We start from the raw sequence: 16,684 nt of genomic DNA, 5'->3' as shown, positions 1-16,684 counted from the left end.
GTTAAGTGGACCCAGTACTATTACATGAAGCATTTAACTAAAAGACAAAGAAAATTACCTAAACCAGCAAGGAAACACTTACTGTTATGCATAACCCGGTAACTCACAGTCTTTCTATATGACTGAACACAATAATTTAAGAGGATAGGGAAAAGGAATCCTCAGAGAAGGCTTTAAAGTACATTTTGGTAACAATAAGAACAAACACCTTCAAAGACTTGTAAGTCAATATGTTTCAGTGAGATAGCCAATCGCAAATAGCTCAGGATCAAAGTACAACCACGTTTCTTTACTTTCCTCTAAAGTATGTGAGAATGGATAGACTACTAGCTCATATAAATGTTCTATGTTATTTTGAAGTAAACTGAGGACTATTCCTGGACTAGAGGAACAGATAATATTCTGACAGTTCAGGCATAAAAAAGGAAAACAAATCCCAGTCACTCATGCTACTGCCTCCACTCCTCCATAAAACCATATAAGTAGAACTCCAAAAATTCAACCTCCCCACACTGTAGCAGTCACCACAGACAACACATCTCATGCAAAACCAAAGATGGGAAACTACTACATGAAAAGGCAAATGTATCCATCTGAAATGGGGATAGATTCTAAAGAAGGAAGGAAGTCATCCTCAACCTTCATTTTCTGAAGTACAGAAATCTTAGTCACCTCCCCCGGACATACTCAGCTGATAATGTTTCTCCCTCTTTTTCTTCACTGAAATGTGTAAGTAAGCTTCTGTACCTTGGGAAAGACCGTGCCCGCAGTTGTTGAACAAAGGTCCGTGTTCCAGCCTGCACTGGTTTGGAGCCATCATCCAATTCTGTGTAGTCATGTCTGTGCCAGTTCCTCCTCTTCTTCACTACGTTTCAGAAGGATTAAATTTTGCTTTAGTTAAACCAGGTGTCTCAGATTAGCAATCATCCCATCAGTTAAGTCAGATATGCCTCAACCACATTACTATGATTAAAAAACTTTACTGTTTATGCAGGTAACACTCTACCTATATGCAACAATCAAAATCTTGAGGATACTTGACAGTAACACTGTACTTTTATTGTTCCTTCTATGTGACATCATTATACATGATTCAAGACCTCATATCCAATGCTGTACAGATAAACAGCAGCTGCCCAAATCTAAGATGTCAGTAAAAATCTAGAAGTTTAATTTCCTAAAGCTCGGAGTTTCCTTTTTTTCATCAATAGAAGAAACATACCTCTTCAAAATCCACAGACCTCATTTTTTTTAATTAACACAGGATTAACAGGACTTAATCCCACTGTGCTGTCTTACCATATGAGCACATCCATATCCAGTCTGATAATATTACTACTATTCATTATCACATGCTCTTTGAAACCAAATCACCTTTCTTTTATCCACTGCTTAAGTCTCCATAATGATGTAAGCTGTATCTTTACTATGCAAGCACAATACATATAATGCAAGCATTGCACTTTAAACAACCAACTTCTGGGTGATCTGAAGTATTAATGCACTGTTACACCATTTAATGGCAAAAGAAAAAATAATCCTCCATTACAATTTTAGGAATCCAAAACCGGTAGTTCAATACCAACTACATTCCATTTTTAATAGTTCTCTATACTTAAAGGGCTGAGAAAAATGAAAGAAATAGATATTCTCATAAAAACTGTCTTGTTGGTCTCCCTGTAACAAGTGATACATACAGAAATGAGGAAAACAAAATCATAGAATGTTTTAGGTTGGCAGGAACCTTCAGAGTCCAACCCCCTACCGACATCTTTCACTAGACCTGCTTCCTCAAAGCCTCATCCACCCTGGCCTTGACACTTCCAATGATGAAGGCAACTCTTTAGGCAACTTCTTCCTGTGTCTCACCACCCTCATTGTAGAAAATTTCTTCCTTATATCCAATCTAAACCTACTCTTTCAGTTTAAAACCATTAATCTTTGTAGTGTTACTTCAGCCCTCAGTAAAAAGTTGTATTCTTTCCTATAACTCCTCTTCATATATTGAAAAGATGTATTTTAGAATACTGTAAGCTGTATAAAGCCTCTCAGTTTTAATTTTTTGGCCTTAAGTAGAGGACAAAATGACTTATGATATCATGGTGAACTTACTGCCCGTCTTCACATTTTCTTTATTTTCTGACAAATTATTTCATAATGGATATTTCATTAATGTATCTTTATCAACCACTCATTTTATATCTTCATTTCTAAGCTTACTGCTTGCTGCTTTGAAAAGGAAGCCCTTGCTTGTATCATTTACCTGTTAGTTAGTAAAATGCACTTTGGAGCACTTTCTGTCTCCAGAAATAAACCTCCTATGCTCAAGTATTCAACAGGCTGAGAAACCCTATTAAATTCCAAACTGGTGCCTCAGCAAAAAGGACTACAATGTCATCACCTGAGAAACAAACTCCAACTGTGCTGAACTTGCTGCCTTTCTGTTGACTTAACCATCATAGCATTTGCCACACTAAGAAACATACTAAGGGTATAGTAACCTTTAGGTTGCTTTTCAGTTTTTCCTAAAAAAGCTAAACTCTGCTCTACAGCACTAGACAGTTGTTAGTAGAAGATTACCTCAAGAAGATTTACTGAGACTTGATCTGTAATTTAACCAATAGTATTAAGCAGAAATTTAGTTGTATCTCCTGAAGTAGCACAAAAGAGGGAAAAGCTACTTGTCAACAAAATTGTGGTTTACAGGCATATACAGAACAGCCTGCAATGCAAATAACAACATTCAGATAAATAACTGTATTAACATAAATTTGAACTTTATGGAAGAACTCATTCTCAAGTTTACCAAAATCTGAAGTGCTAGCAATACTGAAAACATCATAAACGGTAACTGGAAGCTATGGCTCTTAGTGGAATTTAAAAAGTACTTTCTACAAACAAAAGCAAACAAAAAAATGCCGCTTCTCAAAAAAACCCCAGTTAGTTATATAGCAATAACTGACATCTTAGTCATTACACATAAGAGGTAATTACTCCTATTGATAAGCTGTTTCCTATAGACATGACAAAATGCACCCTTTAGAAGACACTTAAGAGAATAAACTGGCATTTACAGCTATTTGCTAACCTGAAAACCAGTGCTGAAGAGCCTGCTTAATGAGCCAACTATGCAAATACAGTAAAACTTCATAAATAATGAAGCCAGGCTTATTAAGTTTTCAAAGTTATTTTCTTAGTCATAAATAATAATACACAAAATTAGTGGCTAATACTAATTTGCAACAGAGCAGTTTCTCATAAATTCACTGCTGTTGTAACAGCTCATTAAAATTGTAAGATGATACAGCTGCTTAAGAGATTTTATAGCACAGAACCAACTTTTAAAAATCTTTCCAACATCTAAAAGTCAGAAATTAAAGCCATTCTTTTACTTAGTATTTGGCAACGTACATCATCCTTCCGTAAGTAAGAGAACACTGAAGGACAGAAAACAGTCATGAGTATGTTTTCTGCTTACGGATCTCTCAACTATAGAGCTTCTATAACCCCTTAAGATATTACCATAATAGTTGCAATAAAAATTATTTAACTGAATGGATCCTCATGCTCAAATTGAAACAAAAAACCCCTACATAAGTTGAAATGTACATATTACACCTTCCCCCTCCCAACCACTCCAAATCAGTGGATGGAATTGGTGTTCACCTTTGCTGTTCCTGAAACCTGAGGCACAATCCACAGCAACAACACTAAAAATACATACACTAAAAGTACTACAGTAGTCAGTTGTGGGGGGCTGGTGAGGAAAGGAAAGGAATGTGCTGGAAGCTTTTATGAAAAGTAAGCAAAAGCTATTTTTAAATTACATTCCTTACACACTCAAAACAATGGGCCAATAAAGTAATACAGTAAATCACAGAATATCAATTTTAAGGGCAAGTACATCATCTCATTTTGCCAGCTGAATCCAAACACTGGCATTACTACCATTGATAATAAGAAAATAAATAAATAAAACTCTAAACCAAATAAGCTAAGACTCCATATTACATTACTATTTTTTAATTATTCTCATTATTTAGCATTTTACACACACAGCTGCTTACTAAAGGTTGAGTAAAATTGTTGCTCTTCCAAATCAAGAAGAAGATTTATTTTTGTTTTAAATACAAGAAGAAATTTATTTGTTCATTCGATCTTTACATCTAACTATGCAGTAGCTTTCTTTTAATTACTGGAAGCTTGTAAACCATCCATTTGGTGGTGTGAAGTATGTACTTGCATATTTTTAGTAAATTTTTTGCACTACGTCATTTGATTAGATGAGATTATATATACAAATGTTTGCTGAAATCACAGATACACTTGCCCTCTTAAATCAAACAGCTGAATTTTTGTCTCTTTCAAAACTCCTTCAGATAAAAGGATTTTAGAATGTGAAGCTGCAAATAAAAATGCCTTGCTTTACTTATATAAATAATTCCATATGATTGAAGCACTCTGGAGCATTGCTGCAGTACTTGAAGTCATGAGACACTATCAGTCTCTCTAAACACTGAAGTAAGTAGAACCTAAACCACAAATTATCATTGACTTGATTCTGACAGCATAGTTGAGAATAATTAACAAAATTCCAGGTGAAGACATACTTCAGTATATCATCTCTGCCTGGTTGATGAGTGACATATCTGAGGCTTCTACTAAAACTAGATTATCTACTTACTTGAGGCAATATGAAGTAATACGGATAATTTTTACCACAGATTCTTGTCTTTTTGAAAAGACTTCCAACATAAAAACCAGTCTTATCTCACTGTCAAAACCACTGCAGATGACACACGGCTTGCATTACAGCTAGCAACCTCTACATTAAAAGAAAGGTTATTCATAGGCATCATAGTGAAGCATACTAGTTCTCCCAAATCAATAAAAGAGGTTTCAAATTTACTAGCTTATTATTTTGAAGGTTTGCTATGATTGCTTTTCAACATCTTCTTAGTCCCTCTTTTCCAACAAAAAAAACACCAGGTAGTAAAGTGGGGAAAGAAACAGCGGTTACTTGTATTCTGACTTACAGGTGACATATGCAGATTTTTAAGCCTAAATGACAACTAGAATACTAAATCTACAAGCATGTAAAACAGTATTTAACTTACCTTTTAGTCCCTAAGCTAAAAGTAGCTAACCCTAAACTCACGTTACACAAGATATATATCTTGCAACATATAGTAATTACACATCATGCTTTATCACTTTGTCCATACTACACAAGACTCGCACTGAGGGTACAGTGGTTTTAAACTTATTTCCAAACACTGAAATAAATTCAGCTTTGAAAATATTCTAGATCTGCCAGTCATTGTTGACTATAAATCATTACATGGACTTCAAGAAAAAAATACCTACAGCAAGTTAGAAAACAAAAATGAACATAACTTAGTGCTTGGAGATTAAAGACACACAGTGCATGTAAACATTTTTCAGGTCACAACATAGAAACTTAATTAATTGTTGGAAAGGTGAAATTAATTTTAAATTGTTTCTTTTTGAGATCAGAAATCATGGGGGAAAATCTAGGGATTTCTACAACAAATTAATCTGTCAAAAGGGGAACCCAAGAAGAGGCATCTCTTGCTGCTCTCTTTCAAACACTCTTCTGTCAAGTCATAAACTTGCACGAAAACCTTGGTGGGAACTTGATTATAAATCAGAATCTTGAAATTTGGAACGGTGTAACTCTCAAGGACATAAATAGAAAATCAAAGCAAAATAAAACAAAACAAAAACAGACTCAGAAGTTCATATTCTTATTTTTCACTGGACTGCTGTGGCACATAGCCTACAATCATCAAGAAAGGAAAGGTAATTTATTCTTACATCTTGGCAAAGTTGCCTTCCTAGGTATTAAAATTTTGATGACTAAAATATAGGAACTTTAAGACATCATTTGGTTTGGGTTTTTTGTAATGATGATTCCCTCACTGTCATTCTTTCACACTCTGTCAAATCCAGATTGTTTCTTCTAGCTCTGTGTACTTTGATTTCACTACTTTATAGCAGTGGCTTATATTTTATCCTATCTAGACCTCCAGATCAAGGATGGTTGGTTTGTTTTCTGGATTTTTCATCACCTTAGAATCAGTCATATATAATCAGTACTTTCTAAATAATCAAATTCATCTTAAATGTTCTTCTGAACAGTCTTTTTCAATTTTGCATAGGAAAAAAACACACTGAAAGTGTAAACTAAAATGTAAATAAGCCATACTTACTTAGAGAAGGTCCATGGAGAATTGCACAGTTGGGACAATGGTACAGATCAATGTCAACAGCATGGTGCTCCTCTACCCCAACACAGCTGGAATCATATTTTTTAAATGTTAATGAGAATACATGTGATATTTATTTTTCAAGCTAAAAAATAATTAATTTTTTTACCATAACATGCTTAGTCTCTAACATCGTAATGAGATATCTAATTCTCTCAATTACTGGGTTGCCACATAGATTTCGAGTAATTATTTGTTTATCTCTGAATAGAGAATGGCATTTTAAAAAAACAATCATAAAAAGGAAAAAAAGGAAAAACTTCTTCGAAAACGAGTCCATAATACACAACCTCTCAAACCCCCCAGAAAAGCTTTGATCCTAATTAAAAGGAAATAGTTTATGCAAAATCATTCAAGCCATTTTCTTCATAATAGTTGTGATTTAAAAAAAAAAAAGTCTATGTACTGTCAATTTCTAGATGATATCATGAATTTTATCTCTTTCCCCTGCAAAACCCACAGAACTGACTGCTACCTCCCAAGACATATCAATAAAGAATACTTTCATATTCTTCCTGACATCTTTACACTACTAGTACTAGCTATGTAAGTTACACAAGTGACTACACATCATTTTCTAGAAGTGTTTTTATTTTAAAATAGCAAGAAAATCTCAAAGAGCACTTGAGAGATATATTGTTTTCCTGGTGCAATTTTTCCCCAGATAAAACAGTCAAAGTGAGATTAAAATTGCAAATCTTTATAACAATCAGGACAATGTATCTACATTGGAATATAGCTAAATAATACAACTTTAATAAATGAAGAACACATTTTTTTAGAAGTTGAAACACTAGTGGTTAAGTGGAGAAGACACATTTTTGCACAAAGTTATTGAAAAAAAGTCTTTACTTGCTGGTACAATCTGAATCCTGGCAGAGTTCTTCCTCTCACTTATAGAATTCCTGACTTCATAATACAAAAGAAAGACTACAACACTGAACATTTACACCAAAATTAGGTATTTCTATTTGGTGCATTCTAGTAACATTAGACATTGAACAGTACTCCATCCAGGTCACCAATTTCGTATCAAAAGCATAATGATAGCTTAAACACTGAAGCTTTTAAATGATCCAGCTACACAAATTCTTCTTCCTAGCAGCCTAGTGCCAAAATCGTTGACACACTCCAGTTAAGTGTCAGACCATGCTGCCAAAACAATATACTGAACAGTCTAAAACAAATCTGAAACTAAAGAGCATCTCCCATGCAACTATCAATGAGAAGTACATCATTCTGAATTCTCTGTAAACAGATTCAGCTGGCTCTTCTGCTTCTCCATTTGCTACATACCACATGAAATTTAGAAATTACATAGCTTTTTTATATACACACTATTTTAAAACCTAAATACAAAACTCAGCTGCCACAATATCTGTTTTAAGACCACAATTATAGGAATTGATATTACATGAAAATTCAGATGACATATAAACAAAAAGGATGGCAGAAGAGCCTTTAAAAAGGCATGTCCCATTTCCTTCTGCTTGTGTTCTCTCTTTTTATAGAATAGTGACTCATAATCCTACGTATTATAAGAAAAACATTTTAAAACGTACACTTGAAAGGCCTCAAACGAGAATGATGGGTTTACACATCCTTAGGAATCCCATTATGTTAGCTACATTTCTGATTTTTGAACAGCTAAAGATATTTATGTTAGAAAAGTTTGCACAATCATTCAATGAAACTCAGTGCTCCATGGGAAAACTTCACTTGCTCCCTTTCCTTCTGCTTGGTATTTATCAAGCAGATTTATCATCACCCCTATCACACTATCTTGCTGACTAACAGTAAGAACTTTGCATCAAAGTATAGTAAAAATATCTTCAAGCTTTGACATCTGTTTTGTCATAGTCTGTTTAAGAATGTTGATTTTATCATCCCTTATACAATGTTACAGACAGCTTGAAAATAAAGCAGAAATTCTGTTAAGTACTCAACACTTTCTCTGACTTCATTAATTCCATAGTCTTTCATGAAGGTGCATGGGGCTTTGTGTACAGAGACAGAAGGCGACAGTGGAATGGTGTTAAGAGTAGCTGGAATAGCCACTCAATAAAGAAAGCAAACATTTTGAGTCTAGCATTTTCTGCTCTAAGCTCAGAACTAACTGGAAAGGGAAAACACTAACCAGAGATACTGGGAGTGAACCTAGCAGCAGATATCTGACTGATACAAAGAGCAAATGAGTTGCCAGCACTTGGAAGAACAAGCATTGCCAAGGATGTCACGGAGCATAGCAATTACATACAGCACCATTATAAGTCACTTCCCTGAGTTCCTTTCTCCAATATACACAGATGAATCTGACACTAATCATTCTAGATACTAGCAATCAACTACTGCGGCTAAATGCAACTTCAGACCTCAAGGATCAAAGCAAGGTCACCAAGAGGTAGCAGAGAGCCTGGAAAGCATTAACATACTCAAACACACTAATACTCCCAGCCCACTGATGTTTTCCTGAATGAAATATCTGAAATGTCATTATTACCTTCGCCTTTCCATCCATTTGGCTTGCAATGTTCTTTAGTATATATTCTGAATTGCTCACCTCCTGCTGGCCACAGTCTAATCCTCAGGATTGTGAAAGGTTTACAGTATTACAAATTAAAAAAAAAAAAAAAATCAAATTAAAAAACCCCACAGCTGTAGAAGACTATACAAAAATCAATCTCTAATTCTATTCATAAAGGTGGAAGGCCTGAACAGGCCCAATTTTACTTGAAAAGGTTCTAGAAGCAGTAGCAAGGTAAAACAAAACAAAACAAAACAAAACAATAGCTAAAAACAGACTTCATTATACCAGTCTCTGAGTGGTCATACTCTCCTACCTTCCCTGAGGTGTCTTGTGTCAAGGCAAGGTCAGCAAGAGGTAGTAGAAGAATCAGGGAAGTGCCAAGTTTTTTTTTCACATTAAAGAACACACACACCCTGGCAACTGAATAAATCTTTTGCTACTCAAAGTTGGAGGAACTAATTCTCCAGACTTCAGTCTCACCAGAAGGTGAATGTTTTTGATTTAGTCTTAACTTTCCATTTGATTATTGCATTTGTAGCAATTTGGACCTCTGCTTTTCTGTAAAGAAAAACAAGGCTCCTTTCAGAGGGGTGGGCAGGGAGCAATCCTGCAGAAGCTATTCATTTAGAATTTTGGAGTTGAGTACAGATAATTTGCTATGGCAGATTCAATAGCTATTTCACAACTTTGCTGGAAAGCCTTGTGAAAGTTCAAAACTTTTAGAGGAAGAGTTATCCCAAAAGACTGCACAGTTGTACCTAAGTAAGGCATCCAAGGCACCTAGCACCTCTTCTCTCGCAAGGCAGGACGACATTGTGAACGGGTATTGGAGCCATAACAGACACTATACAGGCTGCCACATCTTCCAAATTTAATACCTGCTTGCTCTGAGTCCAGTCTGGCTTTTCTCTTCCCTACTTCTGATGTTATCAAGCATGGCCACAACACTTTATAGACACTGCTTGGATGCATCGAGTGCAGCCAACAGGTTGACGGAGGTTCTCCCCCTCCCCTACTCTGCCCTGGTGAGGCCTCATCTGGAGTCCTGTGTCCAGTTCTGGGCTCCTCAGCTCAAGAGGGATAGAGAACTTCTGGAAAGAGTCCCTCACAGGGCCACCAAGATAATTAGGGGACTGGAACATCCTCCTTATGAGGAAAGGCTGCAGGAACTGGGGCTGTTTAGTCTAGAAAAGAGAAGACTGAGGGGAGATCTTATTAATATTTACAAATAAATAAGTGGTGGATGTCAGGAGGTTGGGGCATCACTTTTTCCCATGGTATCTAGTGACAGGACAAGGGGTAATGGAAAAAAGCTGGAACACAAGAAGTTCCATTTAAACATTTACTGTGGGGGACAAAATATTGGCACAGGCTTCCCAGGGAGGTTGTGGAGTCTCCTCCTCTGAAGGTCTTCAAGACTTGTGTTGGAAACATTGCTGTGTGACCTGACCTAGGTGGACCTGCTTTGGCAGGGAGGTTGGACTGGATGATCTCTAAAGGTCCCTTCCTACCCCTACCATTCTGTGATTCTGTGACTCTATGATTCTTTAACTGCCTCTGTTGGTATGACTGGAAGCATCCTGGCTTAAGAAAAAAAATTCAAGTGTTCTTGACTCCAGACTCTATTTTCACTGTCCTTAAAGGGACATAATTACTTTAAAAGTATGACACTTTGTACCTATAAGCTTCACCTAGCAGGTGAGGAAATGTGACGGGACATCACAGGAACATCCACAGATATTGTTAGGTAGACATTATGTTACAATTAGATGTTGACTTACAGCTCAAAATTGACCCAAAGTTTTTTTAAGTCTCTTACTGTCTTCTTGGGACACAAAGTTCAGGCCCAAAGACTTTGGTTTTCCACAGTCTGACCTGAACAGTCTCACTTCTTTTGCTGTCATTCTGCAGCAGGTTCAGGACTCTTGCTAGTATGTGTAATGAGGCACAATACCTTCCACCTTTTCCAGGCTATAAAATTACTGAAAATTACCTTCTCCAAGATCCTCCTATATTCTCCCAAAATAAACACTATGGGTAACCTTTTCTCTTTCTCTACTATCATATTTCTGAACAAAAACTTAGCATATACTCTTCAAAACCACCCTTGCATCAGTACCCACAATGTTTCCTTGCTGCAGGCTTTATCTGTAAACCGAGGGGGAAAACAGCACATGTCTTGATATCCAGTAGGTAAAAAAAAAAAAAAAAAATCAACAAAAATCCTGGAACAGTAGAAAAACACTAAGGGTATTACATCATGCTTCCTGCAACCAGGAATGCAAAGCTATAGACAATTACTAGCAATATAGTCATGTTTCCTATCATCTGACAGAACAGATCACCAAAATTCTTTTTCAATTTCCAGTTATCCACAGAACCAGCTGAGTACATAGATAGATAGATAGATAGATAGATAGATAGATAGATAGATAGACAGTCAGACAGACAGATGATGAGTCCCTACTGTATCTTAAGAGGGATGAGAAAAGGAATAAGTCAATTCTAGAAGTAGCAAAGATTCATAAGTAACAGGATGACCTTAATCATCCCAAAACTGAAGACACTACCACAGGGCACAGTTTCACATAATATTAATCTGGGCATAGCTGTTGCTACTGAAAAATGGTCCCAGCATCCTTCCTCCAGCTTACCATGGACTTCTATTGTTTCTCTCACCAGATATAAACTATCAGGAAGCCACATGACAGATCAGTTCAACAAACTGATCCAAAGGAAAAAAATTAACCATCACTCAACTCATTTTTCAGGTAGACTTTGGAAACTCCTTAACAATAAAATTCCTACAAATAAAATCTTAATAAAACAGTACATGTTACAGTTATAGGCAATTATTTACCAAATATATTACATCATTTTCAAGACATCATATTTGAAAACATTCTGTTATTTCATCTCTATACTATTTTGACTTTCTAGAAATGATAGCTAAACAATATGAAAGAGATGTCTGTTTAGTAATCTTATGCTGACAATACACACATAGAAGAAAGACAGTAACATTTGCCTTTCTAGTAAATAACAAAACTCAAAAGACCATTGCATTTATTGTCAAAATTAACAAGCAAGCTTGCAAGTTATGCAAAGAACAGCTTCTTCTACTCCATTCCAAGAATGCAAAGAAAAGCATGGAGTAAGAAGTCAATCTGGCAAGTTTTAAGGAATTCTGGTTAGACATTTCATTCAAGCCCACTCTTTCTAAGTGGGAAATAGATGCCAAGTAAGCAATATTTACAGGTTTGAACAATGGAAGTACTAAAGATGTCACATCTGCCACTCATTCAAGGGACAATATTAAAACACTTAACCAGGAACAGAAAAACAAAGCCACAAAATGTGACAATACTGTTGACAGACTACATACCACCCTGTAGCGCAAAAACAGATGAAAAAAGAGAAGTTTATTTGAAGGAGAGTCTAAAACTTAAAATAAATGTAGTGAGCTTTAAAAACCTGAACCTTAAGTGCCAGCTACATTCCCCATCTTTCAAAATTCAGTTACACCAGAGGAATAAGACTGATCAAAAAACACAAACCAACATGGGAAAGTGCAAGGAACCATGATCTATCTTTTAGCCTTACCACAATAAACATGGTAACAATTCAGGTATCACAACAGTAGTAATTTTAGGCTTATAAGGATTTACTTTAACAAGTAAATAGTTTTAAAGAAAAGACAAACTTTTACACATTAGATGTAGAATCGTATTGCCTTAAAATAAAGTACAGAAAAAATATGCAACAACAAAAAAATTGAGCTTTTGGTTTTGTCATATTCACTTTCCTAAACAAAATACCTTGTAAAAAGGAATGACTGATATCAACACAACTGAAACATCATAAGCAATTGCTCTTTTAAAAATATTTTTTTTAATAGAAAAACATAACGGTAGTTATTTGTAGCAAAGACTCCCTTCTCTCAGAGCTACCAACATTGTCCAGAAAAGAGAAAAATTACATTTGTATAGAAGATATCCATGCTGGCCCAACCGCATACACAGTTGTAGTACATTTTCACTCACTCATATTCCATCAGTCAGGTTCATAAGGATAGAAAAATAATATGTAAGGCCAGCTCTCAAAATGCCTCAAAATGTACTAACTTATTCAATATTGCATCATCCTACCGTACAGATAAGAATCTCAAGAATAACAATGCTGCATGCCATAATATCCATAAAACTCTGACCTTTGATTGCTTAGAGACATCTGTTCTGACACTTGCCAAGTCCTAAGAGACCTTACTTTACTTTAGATTAACTATCATATTGCACACTAAAAATATAAATGTTCATTACACAGGTTTAGACTTCCCTAATGTAATTGAACTCTATTGCTTCTAAATTATGTACTATTACTCTGAAATGAGGTATTGCAGGAACACAAACATGCAGACATGTATATGATCTATTTTGATTTCCAAAGGGTCTTCCAAAGGCTCAGACTTCACAGATATCCAGAAATAAAAGTTTGATAGCTATACTAGTGCTGTCCTTGCAGAAGCCATTTTTAATGAACCTTCTTTCATTGAGAAAGAAAAATCAGTATACATAATTTCTGTCTCAAGTAACAGAGTTTTCCACTCCCTCAAACCACAAAGACCAAAATAAATAAAACCACCATGTGGCACCTCGTCAAAGAAAGCTGAACTCCACAGAATGGACTCTGAAAAATAGAAACCTAATAGGAAAATTATGATCAATGGAACAAATCTATCAAGTTACATAATGATGTAGGTTCAGTTACAGATACAATAAAACCTTCTACCTACATTTACAGATGTAGTCATGTACTCAACATTATCGCCACAGTACTTAAAATCTAAGGGAAACAACACTGATGTAAGCTATTTGTGTACTGATTCTTCCATTCTGTAATCCCAGTCCAGTCTGAAAATGAGCTGATATGTTTTTGAAACTGAACACATTCTTTTTTCCAAGATTATGGATTTTAAGTGCAATTAGTTCAATTTATTGAAATTCATAGAATGAAGTAAAGAGAGAACAGGCCGCTACTTTTACAAAATACTTTGACAACTGAGTATTTGATATAACGAGCATAATCTTACTTGTAATCATCTATGTTTATGAAAAGATTCTGTGGAGAGCTAATTTTCTCTACAATGATTTCATGTAACTATTAGGAATTTAAGCAAAAAAGGAAAAGGAAAATGACTGTTCAAACTGCAGTCAAAAGAAGTAAATGCTTAGGAAAACCAAAGAGCTTTACAAGCAAAAATACACATTGAACTCAAACAACCTTTTCACTATAAGGCAAGACCTTTAGGAAGAGGCATACGCTCCAGTTTAACCTATAATAGCATTGACCATCCTGGCTTACATTTAGGAGTTTTATGAGAAGTATTTTTCCTAATGATGATTTCCTGAACAGGCCAAGTTAGTATTACCAAAAGTACTTCTGACATATTCCTTCTGTTTAGAGTAATCTTTTAAGCACATACCTAATTTCTTCCTCTTTCCTAATCCAACTGAGTTTTCATTCTTCCCAACCAGACTGATCGCATCAAGCTGCTTTAAAAGTGTTTACAATTATTTTTTATCCCCACCCCTTTAAAACCATTGTTTTACAGAAGTACAGGTCTGAAGAAGCCTAGATCTTCCAGTGTAGATTTTTGAAAAATAAGCTGCCCAAAGTGCATCAGAAAAATAACATTTAAGAAAACTATATCAGACCTCTAAACTAAAGAGCACATCAGTGAGAGCAGGCAGAAGGGACATTTTAAAAGCAGCAGTGATAGTTGACGGCCTTATTTCAACGTGAAACCATTGAGATACACCAGCATGGTACTAGCAAGTGAATAAAGACATAAAATTTATAGGAAAGAAATTTTAAAATGTATGACAATCTGAAGAAAGTTTTTTTAGCACTTCACAACCAGTAATCAGACTAAATCCTTCATGAAGGAAGCAAACCACTCTGCTCAGGAATTCAGAGAGACTCTGTAGCAGTTCAGACTCCATTCATTTTCCCACTGTGGCCAGACTGACACATCAAAGAGGAGAAACAATAGCCCAGCCTTACTTCAGACACTGTGTCTTAGCAGAGCTGCAACTGCTAGAAGTATGTTGAAATAAATGAGAGCTATCTTGTCCTTCCCACAATTGATGCAGGAAAAAGGATTAATGCTGGATTTCAAGTATTTCTAGGAATTCTGGAGTCCCCATTAATCTGACTGTAGTCAACATGAATTTTAGTTCTGATTATACTGCAGAGTTTATAATGCCTTTGTTTTCCTATTAGGCAGCATGGGCCTTACATACACAGGAGAATACACATACTAGTTATTTGACAGAGGGCACTGGAAGAGGAAGAAAAAAAGACAGAAATTAACTGTGCCCCTATACACTGAAGAAAAAAGTTTTCTAGCTCTTCAAGAAAGTTCTTCCATTATGTATTTTTATTTCTCCCTCAAGAATCCAAGACAACGAAAATCTACCTCTTCCCCTCTAAGATATTCCAGAATCTAGTAAAAGCTCCTGCCATGTAACTGCATCTTATTTATAGAATTTGCCTTCTTTCCATTCCCAGATGGGGTTATTTTGTTATAATTCTGCTTACAAATGAGAAAATTTAAAAAACCCCAAAACTTTCCAAAACACTGATGTTTTAAAGGCAGAACTGACACACTGTCTCAATTCTGTAAAAACAAACAAAAAAAACCCTACCCCACCAACAAAAAGGCACCAAACCACAAAATCTTCAACCCATTTAAAACAGCTGTCATAGCTATCTTGAAAGAGACATCTTAAGTCAGTGTCTGTGTGTGGTTATGTTCTACGCAAGAACAAAATACTACCCAAAATTGTTACCATTATTTCTCCAGCAGAAAAAGAGGAGGAAATAAGCTAAGCTCTACCACAGAGATAACAAGAGGGTAGAAAGGGAAGTCAGTATACAAGTTAATTAAACCTTCACTCATTCAGGAATAAAGCAACTATGACAACTGTAACACAAGCAAATGAAAGCCACCCCTTTTCCTGAATGAAGATATAGGAAATGGAATTTAAATAAGCTTTAAATATATATATAGTCTACACATATTTGCTCGACTTGACTTTTCAGAAAAAACCCCTAAGAATGTAATCTTCCTCAGCACCAATGTGCACATAAACTCCTGTTAATTATTATTCCGTCTCTAGCTATCTTAATGAAATGTTGCCTATGATGAGGTTTTAAGGATTACTGACATCCCAAGTCCTTTGACCACAATCAACACAAATTCCAGTTTCCAAGACAGAAGACATTGGAAGGGAAGGAAAGAAGAGGGAAATTAATTGAATCACAAAGACGTAAACAGCCTCTGAAGAGAAACTGAGGTTCAATCCCAAGTGACAAAAGAAAACCTTAGGAAGCAATGACATGATAGAGCTTGCATTGATGTAATAGCTTATAGCCACTAGAAGAGCCAGGTTTATTCATTCCTTTCCAAGCGAGCACTCCCTTTCCTGTTCTTTGCAATGGCCCTGATACTTGCCTGGTTACAAAGCAATCTGTTTTCATGCACTTATCTGACACAAACTAACCTAGCCAGTTTTCTGCCTGTTTATCAAATTAGCTTATAGCACAGTCAGAAAGCTATCAAACCCAGCCCATGAGAGGGACTATGAAACCTGAAGGTTATGAGGAGGATTGCCCCGTTTGGCAACAGAAGTCACTAGACCCAGTCAGGTCTGCTGTTGACCTTCCCCTTCATTATTCACTAACAGTCAGAACTACTCTGATCTAACTGGGAAATAACTTACCAATTAGACTGCAGGGAACATACCTCCCTGTATTTGAAAAACTTTCTAGAATTTAATCATATACCCTGCATAAGATCAGAAAG

The 16,684-nt window shown here is 35.7% G+C and overlaps 1 protein-coding gene across 2 annotated transcripts in view; it reads right to left on the bottom strand.

Moving 5' to 3' along the window:
- Nucleotides 1-16,684, bottom strand: part of KDM7A (lysine demethylase 7A) — a 70,494-nt gene that overhangs the window by 35,430 nt on the left and 18,380 nt on the right. For both annotated transcript variants that reach the window (XM_062011048.1, XM_062011057.1), the window contains exons 2-3: nt 6,234-6,319; nt 748-865 (exon numbers count right to left, since the gene is read on the bottom strand). In XM_062011048.1, the coding sequence (XP_061867032.1) occupies nt 748-865; nt 6,234-6,319 (204 nt within the window). The remainder of the gene's footprint in view (nt 1-747; nt 866-6,233; nt 6,320-16,684) is intronic.

The sequence above is a fragment of the Colius striatus genome, chromosome 1, assembly GCF_028858725.1.
Source record: "Colius striatus isolate bColStr4 chromosome 1, bColStr4.1.hap1, whole genome shotgun sequence".
Classification (NCBI taxonomy): Eukaryota; Metazoa; Chordata; class Aves; order Coliiformes; family Coliidae; genus Colius; species Colius striatus.
The sequence above is the reverse complement of the archived record's forward strand: the minus strand, read 5'-3'. Positions and strand labels throughout refer to the sequence as shown.